This window comes from Myotis myotis, unplaced genomic scaffold, assembly GCF_014108235.1.
Source record: "Myotis myotis isolate mMyoMyo1 unplaced genomic scaffold, mMyoMyo1.p scaffold_m19_p_12, whole genome shotgun sequence".
NCBI lineage: Eukaryota > Metazoa > Chordata > Mammalia > Chiroptera > Vespertilionidae > Myotis > Myotis myotis.
The window spans coordinates 28,357,950-28,373,247 of NW_023416316.1; the positions used below are offsets into that span (position 1 = coordinate 28,357,950).

At 55.6% G+C, this 15,298-nt stretch overlaps 2 protein-coding genes across 2 annotated transcripts in view; one reads left to right on the forward strand and one right to left on the reverse strand.

The window, feature by feature from the left end:
- ENHO (energy homeostasis associated) lies at positions 1-2,153 on the forward strand. The gene is made up of 2 exons (XM_036330533.1): positions 1-389; positions 1,328-2,153. Exon 2 carries the CDS (start codon positions 1,501-1,503, stop codon positions 1,729-1,731), a length of 231 nt encoding a protein of 76 aa, XP_036186426.1. The 5' UTR covers positions 1-389; positions 1,328-1,500; the 3' UTR covers positions 1,732-2,153.
- A 57-nt stretch (positions 2,154-2,210) lies between these two features.
- The window catches only part of DNAI1 (dynein axonemal intermediate chain 1), a 31,342-nt gene continuing 18,254 nt past the window's right edge, over positions 2,211-15,298 (reverse strand). Inside the window, exons 12-18 of the mRNA XM_036331490.1 lie at positions 10,355-10,444; positions 10,131-10,218; positions 9,421-9,500; positions 8,095-8,243; positions 7,874-7,973; positions 5,478-5,663; positions 2,211-2,503 (exon numbers count right to left, since the gene is read on the reverse strand). Of these exons, the coding sequence (XP_036187383.1) occupies positions 2,405-2,503; positions 5,478-5,663; positions 7,874-7,973; positions 8,095-8,243; positions 9,421-9,500; positions 10,131-10,218; positions 10,355-10,444 (792 nt within the window). The 3' untranslated portion in view covers positions 2,211-2,404. The remainder of the gene's footprint in view (positions 2,504-5,477; positions 5,664-7,873; positions 7,974-8,094; positions 8,244-9,420; positions 9,501-10,130; positions 10,219-10,354; positions 10,445-15,298) is intronic.

The following is a 15,298-nucleotide window of genomic DNA, read 5'->3' on the forward strand; positions in this document are numbered from 1 at the left end:
GCCGCCAGCCTCCCGGGAGGCGGGGCTCTCGCGGCTTTCGCCGTCCGCCGAGCCGGGCCGAGCCCGTCCGAGCGCCGCGGAGCCCGGCCGGACCGCGTGCCCGAGTCGCCGCCGCCGTCGCCCCGCGAGCGAGCGGCCCCGCGGAGGAGGCGGCGCCCCGGGGGAGGAGGCGCCCGCTCGCCGCAGACCGCCCGCGGCAGAGGCCACCGGGTCGCGCCGCGGCGGGAGCGGCCGGCGGAGGCGGCGTGGCCGAGGGGGAGGGTCGGGGGAGGGAAACGTCGCCCCGACCCGCCTCCCCCACCGCCCGCCCGCGGGCTCTGAGCCCCGGTCGGCGCCCAGCATCTCGCTGCCCCGGACCCTGCGGCGGGCGCGCACCGGGCTCCGCTCAGGTAAGGGGGCCCCTCTCCCGCGGCCGCGGGGGCCCAGACCGGAGACCCAGGGACGGAGATCGAAAGACAGACCCTCGCAGAGCGCGGACGCACGACCCGGGGAGACAGACACAAAGACGCACAAGAGACGCACGGAACCACAGAGACGGACCCCGCAGAGAAAGGGAGAGAGACACGTCTGCAGGGGCAGAGGGACACACAGCCATACAGGAGACCCACACACACAGAGACAGGGAGAAAGACACACAGAGTCTGGTGCAGAGACACACAGAGAGACAGAGACAGCCGGGAGAGAACCGAGACATGCAACAGACACTCACAGATGAGCACACAGACACACACAGATAGAGGTGGGTCTGCAGAGGCCGAGACACTCAGACACGCACACCTGACCTCAGAGACAGCCCCACACAGAGGTCACACCTCGGTGCACAGCCCTGGATGCACAGACCCACGCACGCCTGCCAGGGCCTCCCTCCACCAAGTTCCCTCTGTGTGAGCCGGCGCCTCCGCAGGTCTCCTGGGCGGGCGGGCTGGCGGGCTGGCTGGGGTCCGGGGAGTGGGAAGGTGGCTAGGCCCCACTGAAGCTGGTCACCATCCCCATCCTCCCAGGCCTGGGCTACCTGGGCACACCCATTCACCCAGTGCTTTAGAGGGTCGGTCGCTGGGTGGGCAGGGCCGGAACATGCCCACCTGTTCTAAGGGGAATGATGCAGGCTGCCTGCTCCAGCTGCCCCGCTGCGGCTACACCCCCCCACTCCACGTGCCCAGAGCCAGGCCTGAGCATGGGGTATCGGCTCTGTGGAGTACTGGGGCCTACTGGGACCCAGTCCTCTGCCAGGGAGCTGGAGATGTGGGAGGGGGCTCTTTTGTCTCCTCTCTTAGGCATCACCCTGTCCCTTCTCACCACCCTTTCTTTTACTCTGCACCCCCCACAGGCTCGGGACTGTAGGTGGACATCTCTACTGCCCAGGAATCACTGAGAGTGTGGACAGGATAGCCTCCCCAGAAGACCGGCTCTACCAGAGTCCCACCTCGGCATGGGCCTTGCCATTGAGTCAACCCCGCTTCTGGCTCCGCTGTCTGTGCTGGTCTGAGGGTGCTGCCCATCATGGGGGCAGCCATATCCCAGGGCGCCCTCATCGCCATCGTCTGCAACGGCCTGGTAGGCTTCTTGCTACTGCTCCTCTGGGTCATTCTCTGCTGGGCCTGCCACTCCCGCTCTGCCGACATCGACTCGCTCTCTGAATCCAGTCCCAACTCCAGCCCTGGTCCCTGCCCTGAGAAGGCACCCCCGCCCCAGAAACCCAGCCATGAAGGCAGCTACCTACTGCAGCCCTGAAGGCCCCTGGCCTAGCCTGGAGTCTGGGACCTAAGTCCACCTCACCCAGAGCCTGGAATCAGGATCCCAGGATCCAGCCAGCCTGGGGTCCAGAACTCAGAGTCCAGCCTGTCCGGAGCTGGACCTAGCAACTCAGAGTCTAGCCAGCCTGGCTCTAAGAGGGGCTCTGGTGGCCGTGGGTAAACAGGCCCAGGGTGGGGGTTCATGAGTTGGTGCTAGGGCCTGGGCCATCTGGACTCTGCTCCATCTCAAGGGCCAGGGGCTGGGTCCACTCTCTCCTTAGGCCTAGCGCCTCTAGGCCCTCTCGGTTGGGAAAGCAAACTGGAATCCTTGGCAATAATGGGAGGGCGTCCAGGCTGGGCCCCTCCTCTGGTCCTCCCACTGTTTGCTGGATAATAAACGGAACCATGGTTCTACCCTGAGATTTTTCTCCTCTTCCTGAGGGCCCTGCAGCAGCAAAATTAAAGGTGGGGGTGGGTTTCCAGACAGGTTTATTTGTGCAAAGTAGGAGTCGATATTGGTGATTGAGGGCCAAGTCATGGGATGAGGTGCTGGAACCAGGGCTGAAGTGGGGACCTGATCCGGGGTGGGGTCACATATTAGGAGCCAAGGCTGGACTTGATACCAGGGTCAGGGGCTACAAGCACTGGGTTCAAGAAATAGGACAAGGACCTCAGGTTTTGGGTTTCACTTCCCTCACCAGGTTCAGCAATTTGTCCAATTTTGCGATCTCCACAGCTGGACCCTTCTGCACTTCCTGCCCTTTCTTTTCCTGGAGAGAAGGGAAGTACATGGGGAGGAACGGTGAGGGATGGGCCACCTCTGTCTGGGTCCTAGCAGTGCCTTGCCCCTCCCCTGCCCAGTTAGGTTCCAGATCCTGCCTTCCCCACCCCTACCTGATCCCCACCCCTACCTGATCCTTCCCCAACTCAAGATAGGTGACACAATGGCTGGCTGAGGCTTGCAAGAAGCATCCAGATCTGGCTCTGAGCCTCACATGGACATAGGGTCTCAATGTCGGGGGCAGTGGGGGAGGGTGTCCACCCACTGGCCCTCAGAGGAACAAGCCTTTAAGTCAGGGGGAGCTGAAAACCTGGGAAGAGGTAGAGCTTCTGACTCTTGGGACCACCCTTCCCATAGGAAGGTCCCTGACTGAGTTCTGACAAGGAGCTAAGCGGTGTGTGTTTTTGAGGGAGAGGGGTGTGAGAAAACCACAGGCGCCCTTCACCTAGTACCCTAAGCCAATGCTTTAGGTCAGGTTGGGAGTGGGGTGCTATTTGGAGCCAGGCCTGCTGTGTCAGACATACCCAGGGTGGGGGGAAGGGGTCAGGAGACCCAGGAGGGCAGTTGGGATATGCCATATTGAATCTAGATGTCCTTCAGCTGCAACTGTTCCCCAGAGAAGCAGACCCGGGCTTATGACCCCTCGCCCCTCCTACAGAGCACTCTAATGCTTTCGCTGGTAAGCTGAGCCCCGAGAAAAGAGTGGGACACTGGGGTGTGTGTCACTCACAGGCCTCGAGAGGTCCTTGGCAGACCAGCACCAGTCCTGTCCTCCTTTCTGTCCAGAAAGTGGGGTGTGGGCTAGGCTGGGGCTGCCATTTCCTGCCTTCCCTCTGCTCCAAGCCCCTGCCCTCAGCCACCTGTGCTCACTGGCACCTGCCCCGGCCTTGCCTGCTGAGAGCCCGCCTGGATCTGGCCTGGGCTGTGAGGTGGGAGAGAGTGCAAGGCCAGCAGCCCCCTTCCTGGCCCCATCCTGGCTGCTGACACCATTTGGAGCTCTGATTTCCTCCTGGTGTGACCCCTGCACCTGCTCCCAAACCTGTCTCCCCTCCCCTGGCGGGCCCCTGCCTTTGGTACGACCCAGCTTACCTCTGTACTCTCAAGGCAGAGGACAAAGATGTCTTTCTCTCTCCTTCCCACACTCCCAAATTAAGTTCATGTTCTCTTCTTGGCCTCATCCCATCCCCTGGGAGGTAGGGGACCTGGCTTTAGTTCCAGCTTTGTCATTAACCCCCTGTATGACTTGGGCAAGTCCCTTGCCTTTCTAAACTTCAATTTCCCACCTATATACACAGTAGTTAGGGCAAGGTGGTCCTTGGCCTTTGACACGCTTCCCATGGGAAGCTCCCTGGGCCAGGAGTTGGGCCTGTGTGGCCAGTCCTGCTTGGGAAGGCAGGGGGCTGCAGCCCCAGAGGAGAGTCAGGAACGACGACCAGGACACTTCTGTCTGCACCAATCACTTGGCTGCTGATAGGATGGCCATTTCACAGGACCCTCCAGCCCGCCCAAGTATCAGCTCTCAGGTGGCACACACTCAGGCCCTCCAGTCCCAAGGTGCCCATGTTCTCCGTCACCAGATACACAGAGCCCAGCTCCCCCAGGCATGGCGCCCTTGCTCTGAGAGGAGTTGGATCTGACTGGGAGATCCTGGCCTCTCTGGGTCAGAGTGGGCAGAGCAGGTCCCACCCAGATCTACCACCCTCATCGCATGAGGGCTGTCCCCCACCCCAAGAGATGACCATCATCTCTCTCACAGGCTGTCCAGCTCTGCCAGCTCAAGCCTGGGTCTCTCTCCTCACTAAATTAAGAGCAGATTTTATCTGTTCCACTAATTGTGCTGCCTCCTTCCCCCTCCTTGAGGCCAACTAGCTTGGGCTCAGCAGAGAACTTGGCCACACCCGACCACCCCACCCCCAGCCCCAGCCCACCACAGCCTCTGGGCCACAGCTGCAGGCGCTTAGCAGCCTTCTGAGTATTTATAGCCAAGTCCAGCCCCTCCCCCAGCTGGCTACAATTACAGGCCTGGCCAAACTTCCAGCCCTTGCCTCCCTGGCCTTGGAAGGGAAGAGAACAGGCCAGCACCAGAGAGATGGCGCAGTGGCCTCTGCCTTGGTAGGGGTGCAGAGGGGCCGGTGTCAGTTGTTAAAAATGACAGGCCCCTGCTCTTGCCTCAAACTGCAGTAAATGCCTCAAATTGCAACTACAAAGTATAGTCATCAGGGCAACTTGGCCCAGCCCTGGCTCACCTCTGATCCTGGCCCAGAAAACACGTTCCATTTCCTCTCTTAGCAACCAAGTGGGCAGGACTGAACTCTGAGCTCCCGATCTTTGGTTTTTAAGTTGGGCCCTTGAGCTCTGGATTCTAAGCCTGGGTTCTTCAGTCTGAATCTGGACTTTTGAGATCTACCGTTGACTTTGAGATCAGGGCTCTGGGCAGCGTGGCTTGTATTTGGGGCCCTTGGGCTCTGAGGAGGGTCTCCAGGTCATTAGACATCTCGGAAAAGAACCAGCGCTCAAAAGGAGGACTGTCTGGCTACTGACCTAGTTCTCCTCCTCATGGCTCATTTCCTTCTTCCCTGTGTGGTCCCACAGTTCCCAGCACAGGGACCGCTGGAGCTGAAGCCTGCGTAAGCCCAGCCAATGACTAAGCCCCAAGCACCCTGGTCTACACCAGATAAGCCAGTGGTGCCCATGTGCTTCCTCCAGGCTTCAGACCCATATGGTCACCTACTCACTGGATATGCACCTGGGGGCCCCGCAGGAAACTCAAGTTCAGCATGTCCATTCATTGTCTCCCCACAACCCTGTTTCTCTTATGCTCCTCATTTGGGCCGTGGCATCACCCTTACCCTGGGTCTCTCAAGCCACAAACCTGGGGGTCACCCCCTGGCTCCTCCCATTTCTCCCATCCCCCACTGCCCTGGAGACTATTTCCTTTGGTAGCCCACACTTCCCAAGCATACCTTTGGCATCTTGCGCAGGTTGGGTGAGAGTTTGAGGCAGGTGACGTGCCCACGGTCATCGCCCACAATGATGATGGGGTGGACAGGATTGAACTGAACGTGGGTGATCTTGTTCTTCTTTTTGGCCACCACGGGCTGATTGCAGATGGCCTCGTACTTGTTGATGGATAAGTCAAACACGTGGGTCTGTGGAGAGGTGGGTGTCAGCACACTTGGGGCTAATGGGGCTTCAGGAGCTAATGGGCCTGTGTGGCCAATCCTGCTTGGGGAGGGCAGGGGAGCCACCCCTGGCCTTTCTGGGGAAACAGGATAGAAGCCTAGCACACTGGAGCTAGAAGCTGTAGAGAGGGGATTTGTGTCTCTATTTATGTTTTTTCCTGTGGTTGAGGAAGTGGAAATAAAAAGTTTAGGAGAAAATGTAAGTCTATGCAGAATTAACAATAACAGCAGCTACCATTTATTGAACACTTACTATGTACTAGACTCTGGGTAAGCATGGTACATGGTTTGTATTATCTAATAATCCTCACAGCCACTCTGTAAGGCAGATTCTGATATCTCCATTTTATAAATGAGTGGATAGAGGCTCTTAAGGCTAACTTGCTAGTAAGTAGCAGAGTCAGGGTTCATACCAGTTAATATGTGTAGGTATTCAGATAGTGCTTGTCAGGTAAGTGCTCAACAAATGTTTGCTCTTGTGTTTTCCAGGCCCTATGTCCAAACCATTAGCACCTTTTGCCTGGACAGCTGTGGCAGTGTCCTGACTGGACTCCCTGCTTGCACTCTTGCCCTCCTACTACCATCCCCTCCTCCCTGCAGCTGCCAGGCTTACCTTTATAAACAATCTAAAACCCTCCAATAGTCTCCCTTGGCACCAACATAACATCCAGATTCCTTACTCGAGATTCTCCACGCTCATCTCATACTCTTTCCCCTTTGTTCCCGAGACCCCAGCCACACTTGCCTGCCTATTCCTTAAACCCCTCAAACTCCTTCTCGCCTCAGGGCATTTGCACTAGCTCTTCCCACGTGTGGAATACGCTGCTCCTCCCTTCCCGCATCTGCATGTGGCTGGCGCTTTCTTGTTATTCACCTCTCAGCTTGAATATCGCCTCTTGGGAGAAGCTTTCCCCGACCACTCTATTTAAGAGACCACCCGGTCCTTTCCTTTTGCATCACTCTCTTTCGAAAACGTAACGGCTTTATTGAGATATAATTCACCCATTTAAAGTACAGAATTCTTGGTTTTTAGTATATTCAGTTATGCAACCATCACCACAACCAATGTTAGAACATATTCATCACCCCAGAAGGAACCCTTGTGCCCATTAGCAGTCATTCCCCATTTTCTCCCATCACCATCCCAGCCCTAGGCTACCACAAATCTACTTCCTGTCTCTATAGATTTGCCTATTTAGACAAATATAAATAAAGTCATATAATGTGTGGTCTTTTGTGACTGGATTCTTACATTAAGCATATTTTTAAGGTTCACCCAATGTTGTAGCCTGTCTTGCTATTGCTGAATAATCATCCTTTTGGATATACATTTTGTTTATCCAGTCATCCGCTGATGGACATCTGGGTTCTTTCCACCTTTGACCATTAGGAATAATGCTGCTGTGAACATCTGCATGCACATCATCCTCTTTAATTTCTGCCTAGCACTTAGGGCCATGGGAGTTCAGTGTTGCTTTTTGTCTCTTTCCTTTTTTAGAATATATGCTCCCTGAGAGCAGGGACCTGATTCACCAGGCCCTGGCCTGGAGTGGGACGACAGGTTGACCCTTGGTAAACATCTGTTCAGCAAATAGATGACCAACAGACTTCAACAGGATGCCTTAATCACTATATTCTTTCCTTGGGCGGGTGCCTCTCAGTTTCAGTCCACAGGAAAATGGGTTTGCATCTCAGAATTTTCTTACACAATATTTTTTTGCTGAGCTCTTACCAGTTCTCATGTTGAACTCCCATCTCCCCTTCTCAGACTCAACTTGCACACTTTCAGGGATGGGGACTTACCACCTTTTAGACACTATTTTAATCACAGGTCAACTCTGACTCAAGTTTTTCCTTACGTCAAGCTGGTACTTGCCATCTGTAGCTCCCACCCAGGGGCCCCAGAGAAGATAACTGCTCCTCATGGCATCGCAGTCCCCAGAGTGCTCTCGCCTTCAGGATGAACAGACCCATTTCCTGCTCGAGGCCTCGGGGGATGAAGTTTCCCTTCTGACAGGGCCCTGGGTAGCCTGGCCCTTGAGAATACACAGACAGTCCTTCCATCCCGTCTTCCCCGACCTGGGCTGGGCACAGAGTGTGCTCCCGGGAGGAAAGGCTCAGGATACTTCATCCGATCTCCAGGCGCAGCTCAGCAAGGTCGGAAAGACGACACTCACCTTCCCATTGGTGCTGACTGCTGCAAACACAGTAGAAGAGTATGGTGCCCAGGCCACATCACCCACGGCTGAATTTAGGTCATAGATGAACATTGGGGTCCTGCAGTGGTGGAGGGGTGGAAAGTCCATGACACAGAAGGTTCCCAGTGCCGGAACCCATAGGCCCCAGCCTGCCCAGGGTGGAGCCTGAGGACGGGCAGGGCCAGGGGCAGGCCCCTCACTTGACGGTGTGGTCCCAGATCTTCACTGTCCAGTCGGAGCTGCAGGATATGAAGACCTTGCTGTGGTATGGGTTCCAGGACACAGCATCCACTGCCATGTTGTGGGCATCATAGGTATCCAGGAACTGGCTGGAGTAGGATTTAGAGCACTGGGGGTTGAGTAAGGAAGGGGTCAGGGGTCAGGTATGAAAGAGAGGTCAGCAGCCATACTTCCTTAGGGTCCCTGAAACTCCTCTCCTGTCTTTACCCCACATCACTGTCATAGAGAAGCTGGGGCTAAGCTCTAGCTGCTCTTCTCACCCACAACACATCCCAGAGAAAGAAGGGGCTTAGCGGCCTGGGGGTTGGGGGCGGGGGGGGGGGGAGGGGCTGGGGGAGAGCCTTCCTGGAGGGTGTGGGAAAGTGCTGTAGTCTGCCCAGCGGATTCCAGACCAGGTGGAAAAAAGGCCTTTTTCTCTGAGCCAAGGCAGAGTAGGTCTGGGGGTCCTGTGTCCAGGCCAAGGCCTGTGGACAGAGCCCTGGGTTCATCCGCAGCCCACAGACAGAATCCTTGCAACAGTGACAAACCTCCCACCTTGCCCAGGTAAGAGCAGGTGCAGAGACAGAAACAAATCCCAATTTTGTGATTTCCTATTCTGTTTCTTGCCCTGACCCTCCCTCCTGGACTTGGTGACTGACTAGTCATTCCCTCCTGAGCCGCCGCTGGGAGGGGTGGAGAGGGGGTGGGGACCTCTTTTGCATTCAGACCAACTCTGGCTGGGCCTCAGGGACTCCTGGGAGGCTGCCTGTAATTAACATTCTGGTCTCTAAGCCTAAGAAAAGCTTGCAGTAGAGCTATTTCTGGATGGATGGAGAGGTTCAAAGGATGTTCACCTACTAACACAGACCTTGTGGAAACTGGCCATGAAGTTTCATCCTGCCGACTGGGACGCACCCGATATTCAGAGATAAATTTTCTCGTTACTTGGCCTTCAAAGCTCAGCTCAAGTTCAGATCTACGCCAGGAAATCTTCCCAGAATGTTCCTACTCCCACTCCCACCTCTACCCCTCCAGGAAGGGAGGGCGGGCCCTGAGGGAAAGACGCTGAGCTGGGCTACAGTCACCCTCTAGGACCTAGAGTCTAGGTTCTTCCTCCCCTTTCCTGCAGCCAGTCCTTCCTGCCACCCAATCAGCTCAAGAAATACATTCTCGTCCCCCAAGAAGCCTCTAGAACTGATGAGCACTAAGATCTGTCAGAACAGGGTCTGTTGAGAATGCTAAGCTCCTGGAGTATTCAGGTTTAAGCCACCCTGTAAGGAGCTGGCACAGGGGCCAGAATGCCTCACCTTGTAGATTTTTCCCTCCTCTGTGCCCACTAGGAACATGTAGTCGATCTCTCTGTGGAAGTCAAAAGCGGTGCCACAGCCTTGGGAGAAGAGGAGCGACTTTAGCCGGGGCCTGGGCAGGAGGCTCCCAGCACCTCCCTCCCACAGCAGGCTCCCAGGACAGCCTGAACCAGCCCCTGTGAGGCTGTGGCCAGCACGGCAAACAGAAACCGGCCCTCTGGCCTGCTGCTGGTCCCAGGCAGTTGGGACTCTGCAAACGGCCAGGGTTTCTGCAGACAGGAATGGGGCCTGGGTAAACAAGGCAGGGATTGAGTTTAACAGGGTCAGGGTCAGGGTAAACAGGGACAGGGTCTGCAAACAAGGACGTTGTCTGTGCAAACAGGGATGTAGTCTGCATAAACAGGGTGGGGATTGAGTAAACAGAGACAGAATCTGGGAAAACAGGGGCCTGATCTGCATAAACAGGGTTGGATCTGCATAACAGCACCTGATCTGCATAAACAGGAACAGGGGCTGCAAGCAGGGATGGGACCTGCGTGAACAGGGACGGTCTGCAAACAGCCCAGGCCAGGCTTTCCCATTACCTCCAGTCCTACCTCCAGCACAAGTGGAGGAGGGAGTACTCAGTACTGGGGAGGGCCCCCATCACTGACCGGCATGGGCCTGAGTGCTGTGGCCAGGCCTGGATGTGAGTGAGCTGAGGCTCCTACCCACTGTGTATAGCTGTAGCCCCTCTGGACCTTCCAGGGTGCTGCCCTCCACCTTCAGCTTGATGACATCTGTGTGAACCAGCTCACTCTGCAGTCACAGAGCGGATGGGGAGGGCACATGGACAGGAATGGATCAGCAGGGTTGGGGGGTATCCCTTTTTCAATCAGCTCCCCCACCCCCACTTCCCATCCACCCCCGCGTTACCCCTCTGGGAAACAGGCACCTTCACGAGCGTCCAAGACACGATCCTGCCATCAGATGACACAGAGAAGAAGTTAAGGTTGTTGTCCATGTCGTCCTTCTGCCACTTGACCTGAAACATCCAGACTGTGAGCCCTGGGACTCCGAGTGAGTGTTGTGTTAGGCCTGTGAGCTGAGCAGGGCTCCCTCAAGAACCTGTCTGAGCTTCAGAAGCAAGTTCTGGAAGCCCATTTCCCAGCGCCCCATGATTGGCCCAGCGCCCCACAATTGGCCCACCCTCCCTCCTACCCATCCCTGCCTCTCTTATCCCTCTTGCCCTGACTATCCTGGGGCAACAGTGCCAAGTGGGGGCACTGGCTTGTCGGTGGAGGTGCCGGGCTCCTCCCTGGGTTGGTTCAACCTCCTCCCGCAGACAGGGCCGGAAAGGACAGGGCCCACCACCAGTTTCTTCATTTACGAAACAGGAACCGTAACCGCACAGGTTTGTTGTGAGGAAACGTGAGATAATAAATGTGAAGCCCTTAGGTCAGAACATGGCATATATTAAGTGTTCGACAAATGTTAGCTGATGTCCTCATTATCATTATCATCCTAGGAATTGGGGTGCAAATGTTCTGCAGCTGGCTTTCCCTGTGTGCCCCCTCCCCGATCTCCTCTTCCAGGCTCAGCCTTTCTCTAGGCAGTCTTTCCCCTCTTCTCGCCTTCACTTCACCACTCGCTCCTGCTCCCGGAATCTTTCTCTCAGAGCTCAATTTGAGCTGCATTTCTCCATCTGCAAATTGGGGTTAATAATCCTGCCCCACCCATCTTCTCAGGGCCAGCAGCAAACATATGGGAAAGTGTTTTGGAGACAGAGCTGTTGTCTTATGAAGATGACACGCTTGAGGCTCAAGTTTCTGTTGCCAGATGTGGAGGCTGGGCTAAGCCATGTCCCAGAGGGCTGGGGAGGGGCCGGGTGCCTGGAGCTTTCCATCCTCCTGCTCCCTCCAGACCTCCCATGCGGGGACCATGGTCCCTTCCCTTGTCTCAAGCAGAGGCCCAGTGAGGGAGGGCAGGAACCCAGTGCCATGCTTGTAACCACAGCTGTCACCATGACTGCGGAGGGGCACTGACAGGGGAGAAGGAAGGGACTGCGCCTCCACAGCCACTACCCAGGCCTGCCTGATCGGAGCTGCAGAAGGGCAGCCCTCTTTTGCGCTTTCACTGGGCGGGGTTGGGGGGGGGGGGGGCTAGAACACCGCAGAGCCTGTGAGACACAAGTCAGAGATAGCCCTGACACTGAGACCACTTCCCCTCTGTGTAAAGGTAGTCCCTTTAAAGAGGGGAGGGGATGGGGGTGTCAAAGGCCAGGCTGTAATAGGCGCTAGGGAGCTGCAAAAGGAAGTGTTTAATGAGCAGCCGCCAGCATGCATGGAAATTGTATTTCACACCCCACTTAGCAGCCTGATGCCCAATGAGGGGTGGTGTGTGCATTTGCCAGTGAGTGTGTATGTGTGTAAGTGTGTGCAAGTCACACACATACTCCTGGGGTAGAGGTGGGAGGGTAGGAATAAAGTGTGTGTGTGTGTGGGGGGGGGTACAGGTAGTAAGTGGGGTTAAGGGAGTGGATGAGTCCAGCCAGCGTGGCTCAGTGGTTGAGCATCGACCTATGAACCAGGAGGTCACAGTTCTATTCCCGGTCAGGGAACATGCCTGTATTTCGGGCTCGATCCAGGGGTGGGACGGGGGGGTGGGGGGGAGGGAGTGCTGGAGGCAGCCAATCAATGATTCTCTCTCATCATTGATGTTTCTATCTCTCTCTCCCTCTCCCTTCCTCTCTGAAATCAACAAAAATATATTTAAAACAGAAAGAGAGAGAATGAATGAATGCCCAGCAAGCAGGTGGTAGGGAGGAGATGGAGGCTGCTTACCAGCTTCTTTCTCTTCTGCCTTATCTGATTAGGGCAGGCCTGCTTGACCCCAATTTGTGCTCATTTATCCTTCTTACCAACTTCCCCGGTGTTGTACAGATCACACACACACACACCCTGAGCAAAGTGTGGCTAGTCGAGGCCTCACAGTGGGGCATGAGCAGGGGTGGGCTACTCAGGCGGGCTCCCTGGGGATGTAGTCTGTGTCATGAGACAGGAACCCAGTCCTCTGTGAATGGACAGTTTTCTTCCTGGCTCTAAAACCTTCCATGGCTCCCTGCTGCCAACAGAACAAAGTCCATCTGCCCCAGCCTGGCATTTGAGATCCAAAATAACCTCCTTAGTATCCCTGAGACACAGTCCCTTTGAGAAAGACCTAAGCTTTGATGTCTCTTCTATTTCACTCACCAGCCTGGCTCTCCTTCAAGCTCCAGGCTATATGGCCAACTGGCTGTAGGACCCCTCCTCTGGCACCTTGTATTAACCTCTGGCCAAACCTGTTCCTCTTCTGCATTTCCCACTTCTACAGATGCCCCACTGGGATCCCCAAACCAAGTCCTGGGCACCACAAATCAGAGCTCCAGGCAGCATCACCAATTCTTCCCTTTCTCATATGAAATCAGTTGTTTCCTTCTATTGCTTTTACTGCTTCAACAGCTCTGGACTCTATCTTCTCACTTCTCTCTGCATTGCCTTTGTCCTAGCTCAGGCTTCAGGATTTCTCATGCTACAGCCAGAGGAAAGCTCCCAGACACAAACATAACTGCATTACTCCTCTGCCCAAAACCCTCTGATGGCTGGGCAGTGACTTTCAAACTATGCTGGGGAAATCTCAGGAGTCTGGGGAAAGCACCTCAGGGGACAGGTAGTGATAACAAGGAGCCCTCAAACAAGTAGGACCCTGATCCTACCAGCAGCTCCACTCCCATCTTTTTAACATGTTGGGCTTCCATACAAACACTTCATTTGCAACCACCAACCTACAAATTCCAAGCTTCTGACCTGCTAGAGAAGCACACTCGTGAATGGGTATCTGTGCTTGTCCCAGGTCCTGCTCCCCGTCCCTCTCTCTTGCATGTGTGTCAAATGATGTGCTGTCCGGCAGGCCACTCTGCTTGATGCCCTGTGTCATTGCACCTGTGACCCCTTTGTATCCTTCTTCATCTCACTACTACTTTCTCATCCCTCACAATTCAGCTCTGGTGTTGCTTCCTCTAGAAAGACCTCCCTGGCTCTCTCTGCCCTGCTCCCCATCCCGGACAATTTGAGTGTCCCTCCTCAGGGCCCCCATGAGCCCTCTGTACCCACAGCATACACCCTGTCCTGCTCAGCCTGTGGCTGTGGTTATCTGCCCACTAGGAACTCCAGAGAACAAGCCCTTAAGCATCCCCAGCTCCCAGAGGAGCAAGCAGAGAGGAGTTACCAAATGGATGAATGAGGAAGAGGGGGGGTGGGAAATGAGGAAAAGAAGGAAGCAGGAAGTGAGTAAACTAGTGAGAGACAGGCAGGCCCCTCCCATGTCCCAAGCCATGATTCCAGCCAAGAACTCTGAGTCTTCAGTTTTGCAAAGGCAGCAGCCCTGTTTTCCTGACAGGATGGTGGGAGAGCTGAAGGCCACCCTCTCCAGATGGGTTCCAGTCTCCCTGGCATCTGCCCAGTGAGAGGGAGAATGTGGCTTCTGCATGCCCCATTTCTTTCCCCAACCTGCTATTTGATTTAGAGAACATAGCAGAGTGGGAGCAGGGTGGTTGGCCTTGGCCCCTGGCCTTCTCCTGGGCTTGAAGAGGGCGGTCAGGCCAACCAGAGATGCTCCATGCTTAGCCCTGGACTATCTGAGAGCATAAAAACCCTGCAGACATCTCTGGATGGAGACAATTGTTTCCCTCCCTCTGCCCCTGCTCTGGGTGAAGGATGAAGCTGAAAGAGCACCATGTCCCGTGCCTGGACAGTCCTCCCTCCACTCAGGCCTGAGAGCTGAGAGCCAGTACCTGGAGCAGGTAGGTGTCCACATGACTCAGGGAGCTCAGGGCCAGAAGAGGTAGGGGCGCAGAGCCTGACTGCAGACTGTGTCAGGGCAGGGGGCAGAAGAACATGAGAAGACAGAGTCCCAGCACTGTCTGATGAGCCCAGAGGCCTTGGGCAACTTGAGGCAAAAATCTATCCCTAGATTCTCCCAGACCTGCCCATGAGGTCAGGGTACACAGCCTCAGAAGGAAGGGGACCTTTGGAAAACAGTAGGAAGGGCCTATAAAGCCAGAGCCATGAGAGCGAAACCATGAAATGAAATCCACTCCCAGAGTAATAAGATGGGAGACAGGGTGAAATCTAGACCCCATGTCTGGGTAACAGTTCCATTCTATGTCTGTCTGGAGAAGTGGGGAGCTACAGAGAAGACTCAGGGTCAGACCTTGCCTACTAGGCCTTATGGTCCCACTCAGAGGGTGGGAATGGGCAGCACCCACCCCTGTCTGGGAGTTCCCCCAAATCTAGCCCAGATGGCAGGGGAGAGCCTTGTGGGGAGTGGAAGAACCCCACAGACAGGGAACTGGAGCCCTTGACCCAGCAGAGGCCTGTCAGGCCCTGGAGGCTTCTAGCCACAGGCTCTGGTCACTAATCCCCATACCTAAGAGAACCTTAGCAGACAGATGGGCCCTTTTCTCTTTAAATCCTCACCCGAGGATATTTTTTCCATTGATTTCTAGAGAGTGAAAGGGAGGGAAGAGAGTGAGATTGATAAACATCAGGTGAGACAGACATATCGATTGGTTGCCTCCCACACTTGCCCCTACCAGGAACCTGCAACCATGACCGGGAATCGCACCCATGACCAGGAACCTGCACCCATGACCGGGAGCCCATGACCCTTTCGTCCATGGGCTCTTACTGCAGACCCTCTTACCTTGTGACTCTCACTTCTGCCCTTCTCTGCCCCTTCTCACACCCTTGGCCTCTGTTATCCCCACCCCCTTGTCTGTGGCCCCCTCCTCCCCAAAGTCCCTTCTTCAGTGGCTCCCAGGCCCACACACTACTCATCCGTACCCATGTCTCCCCTCCTG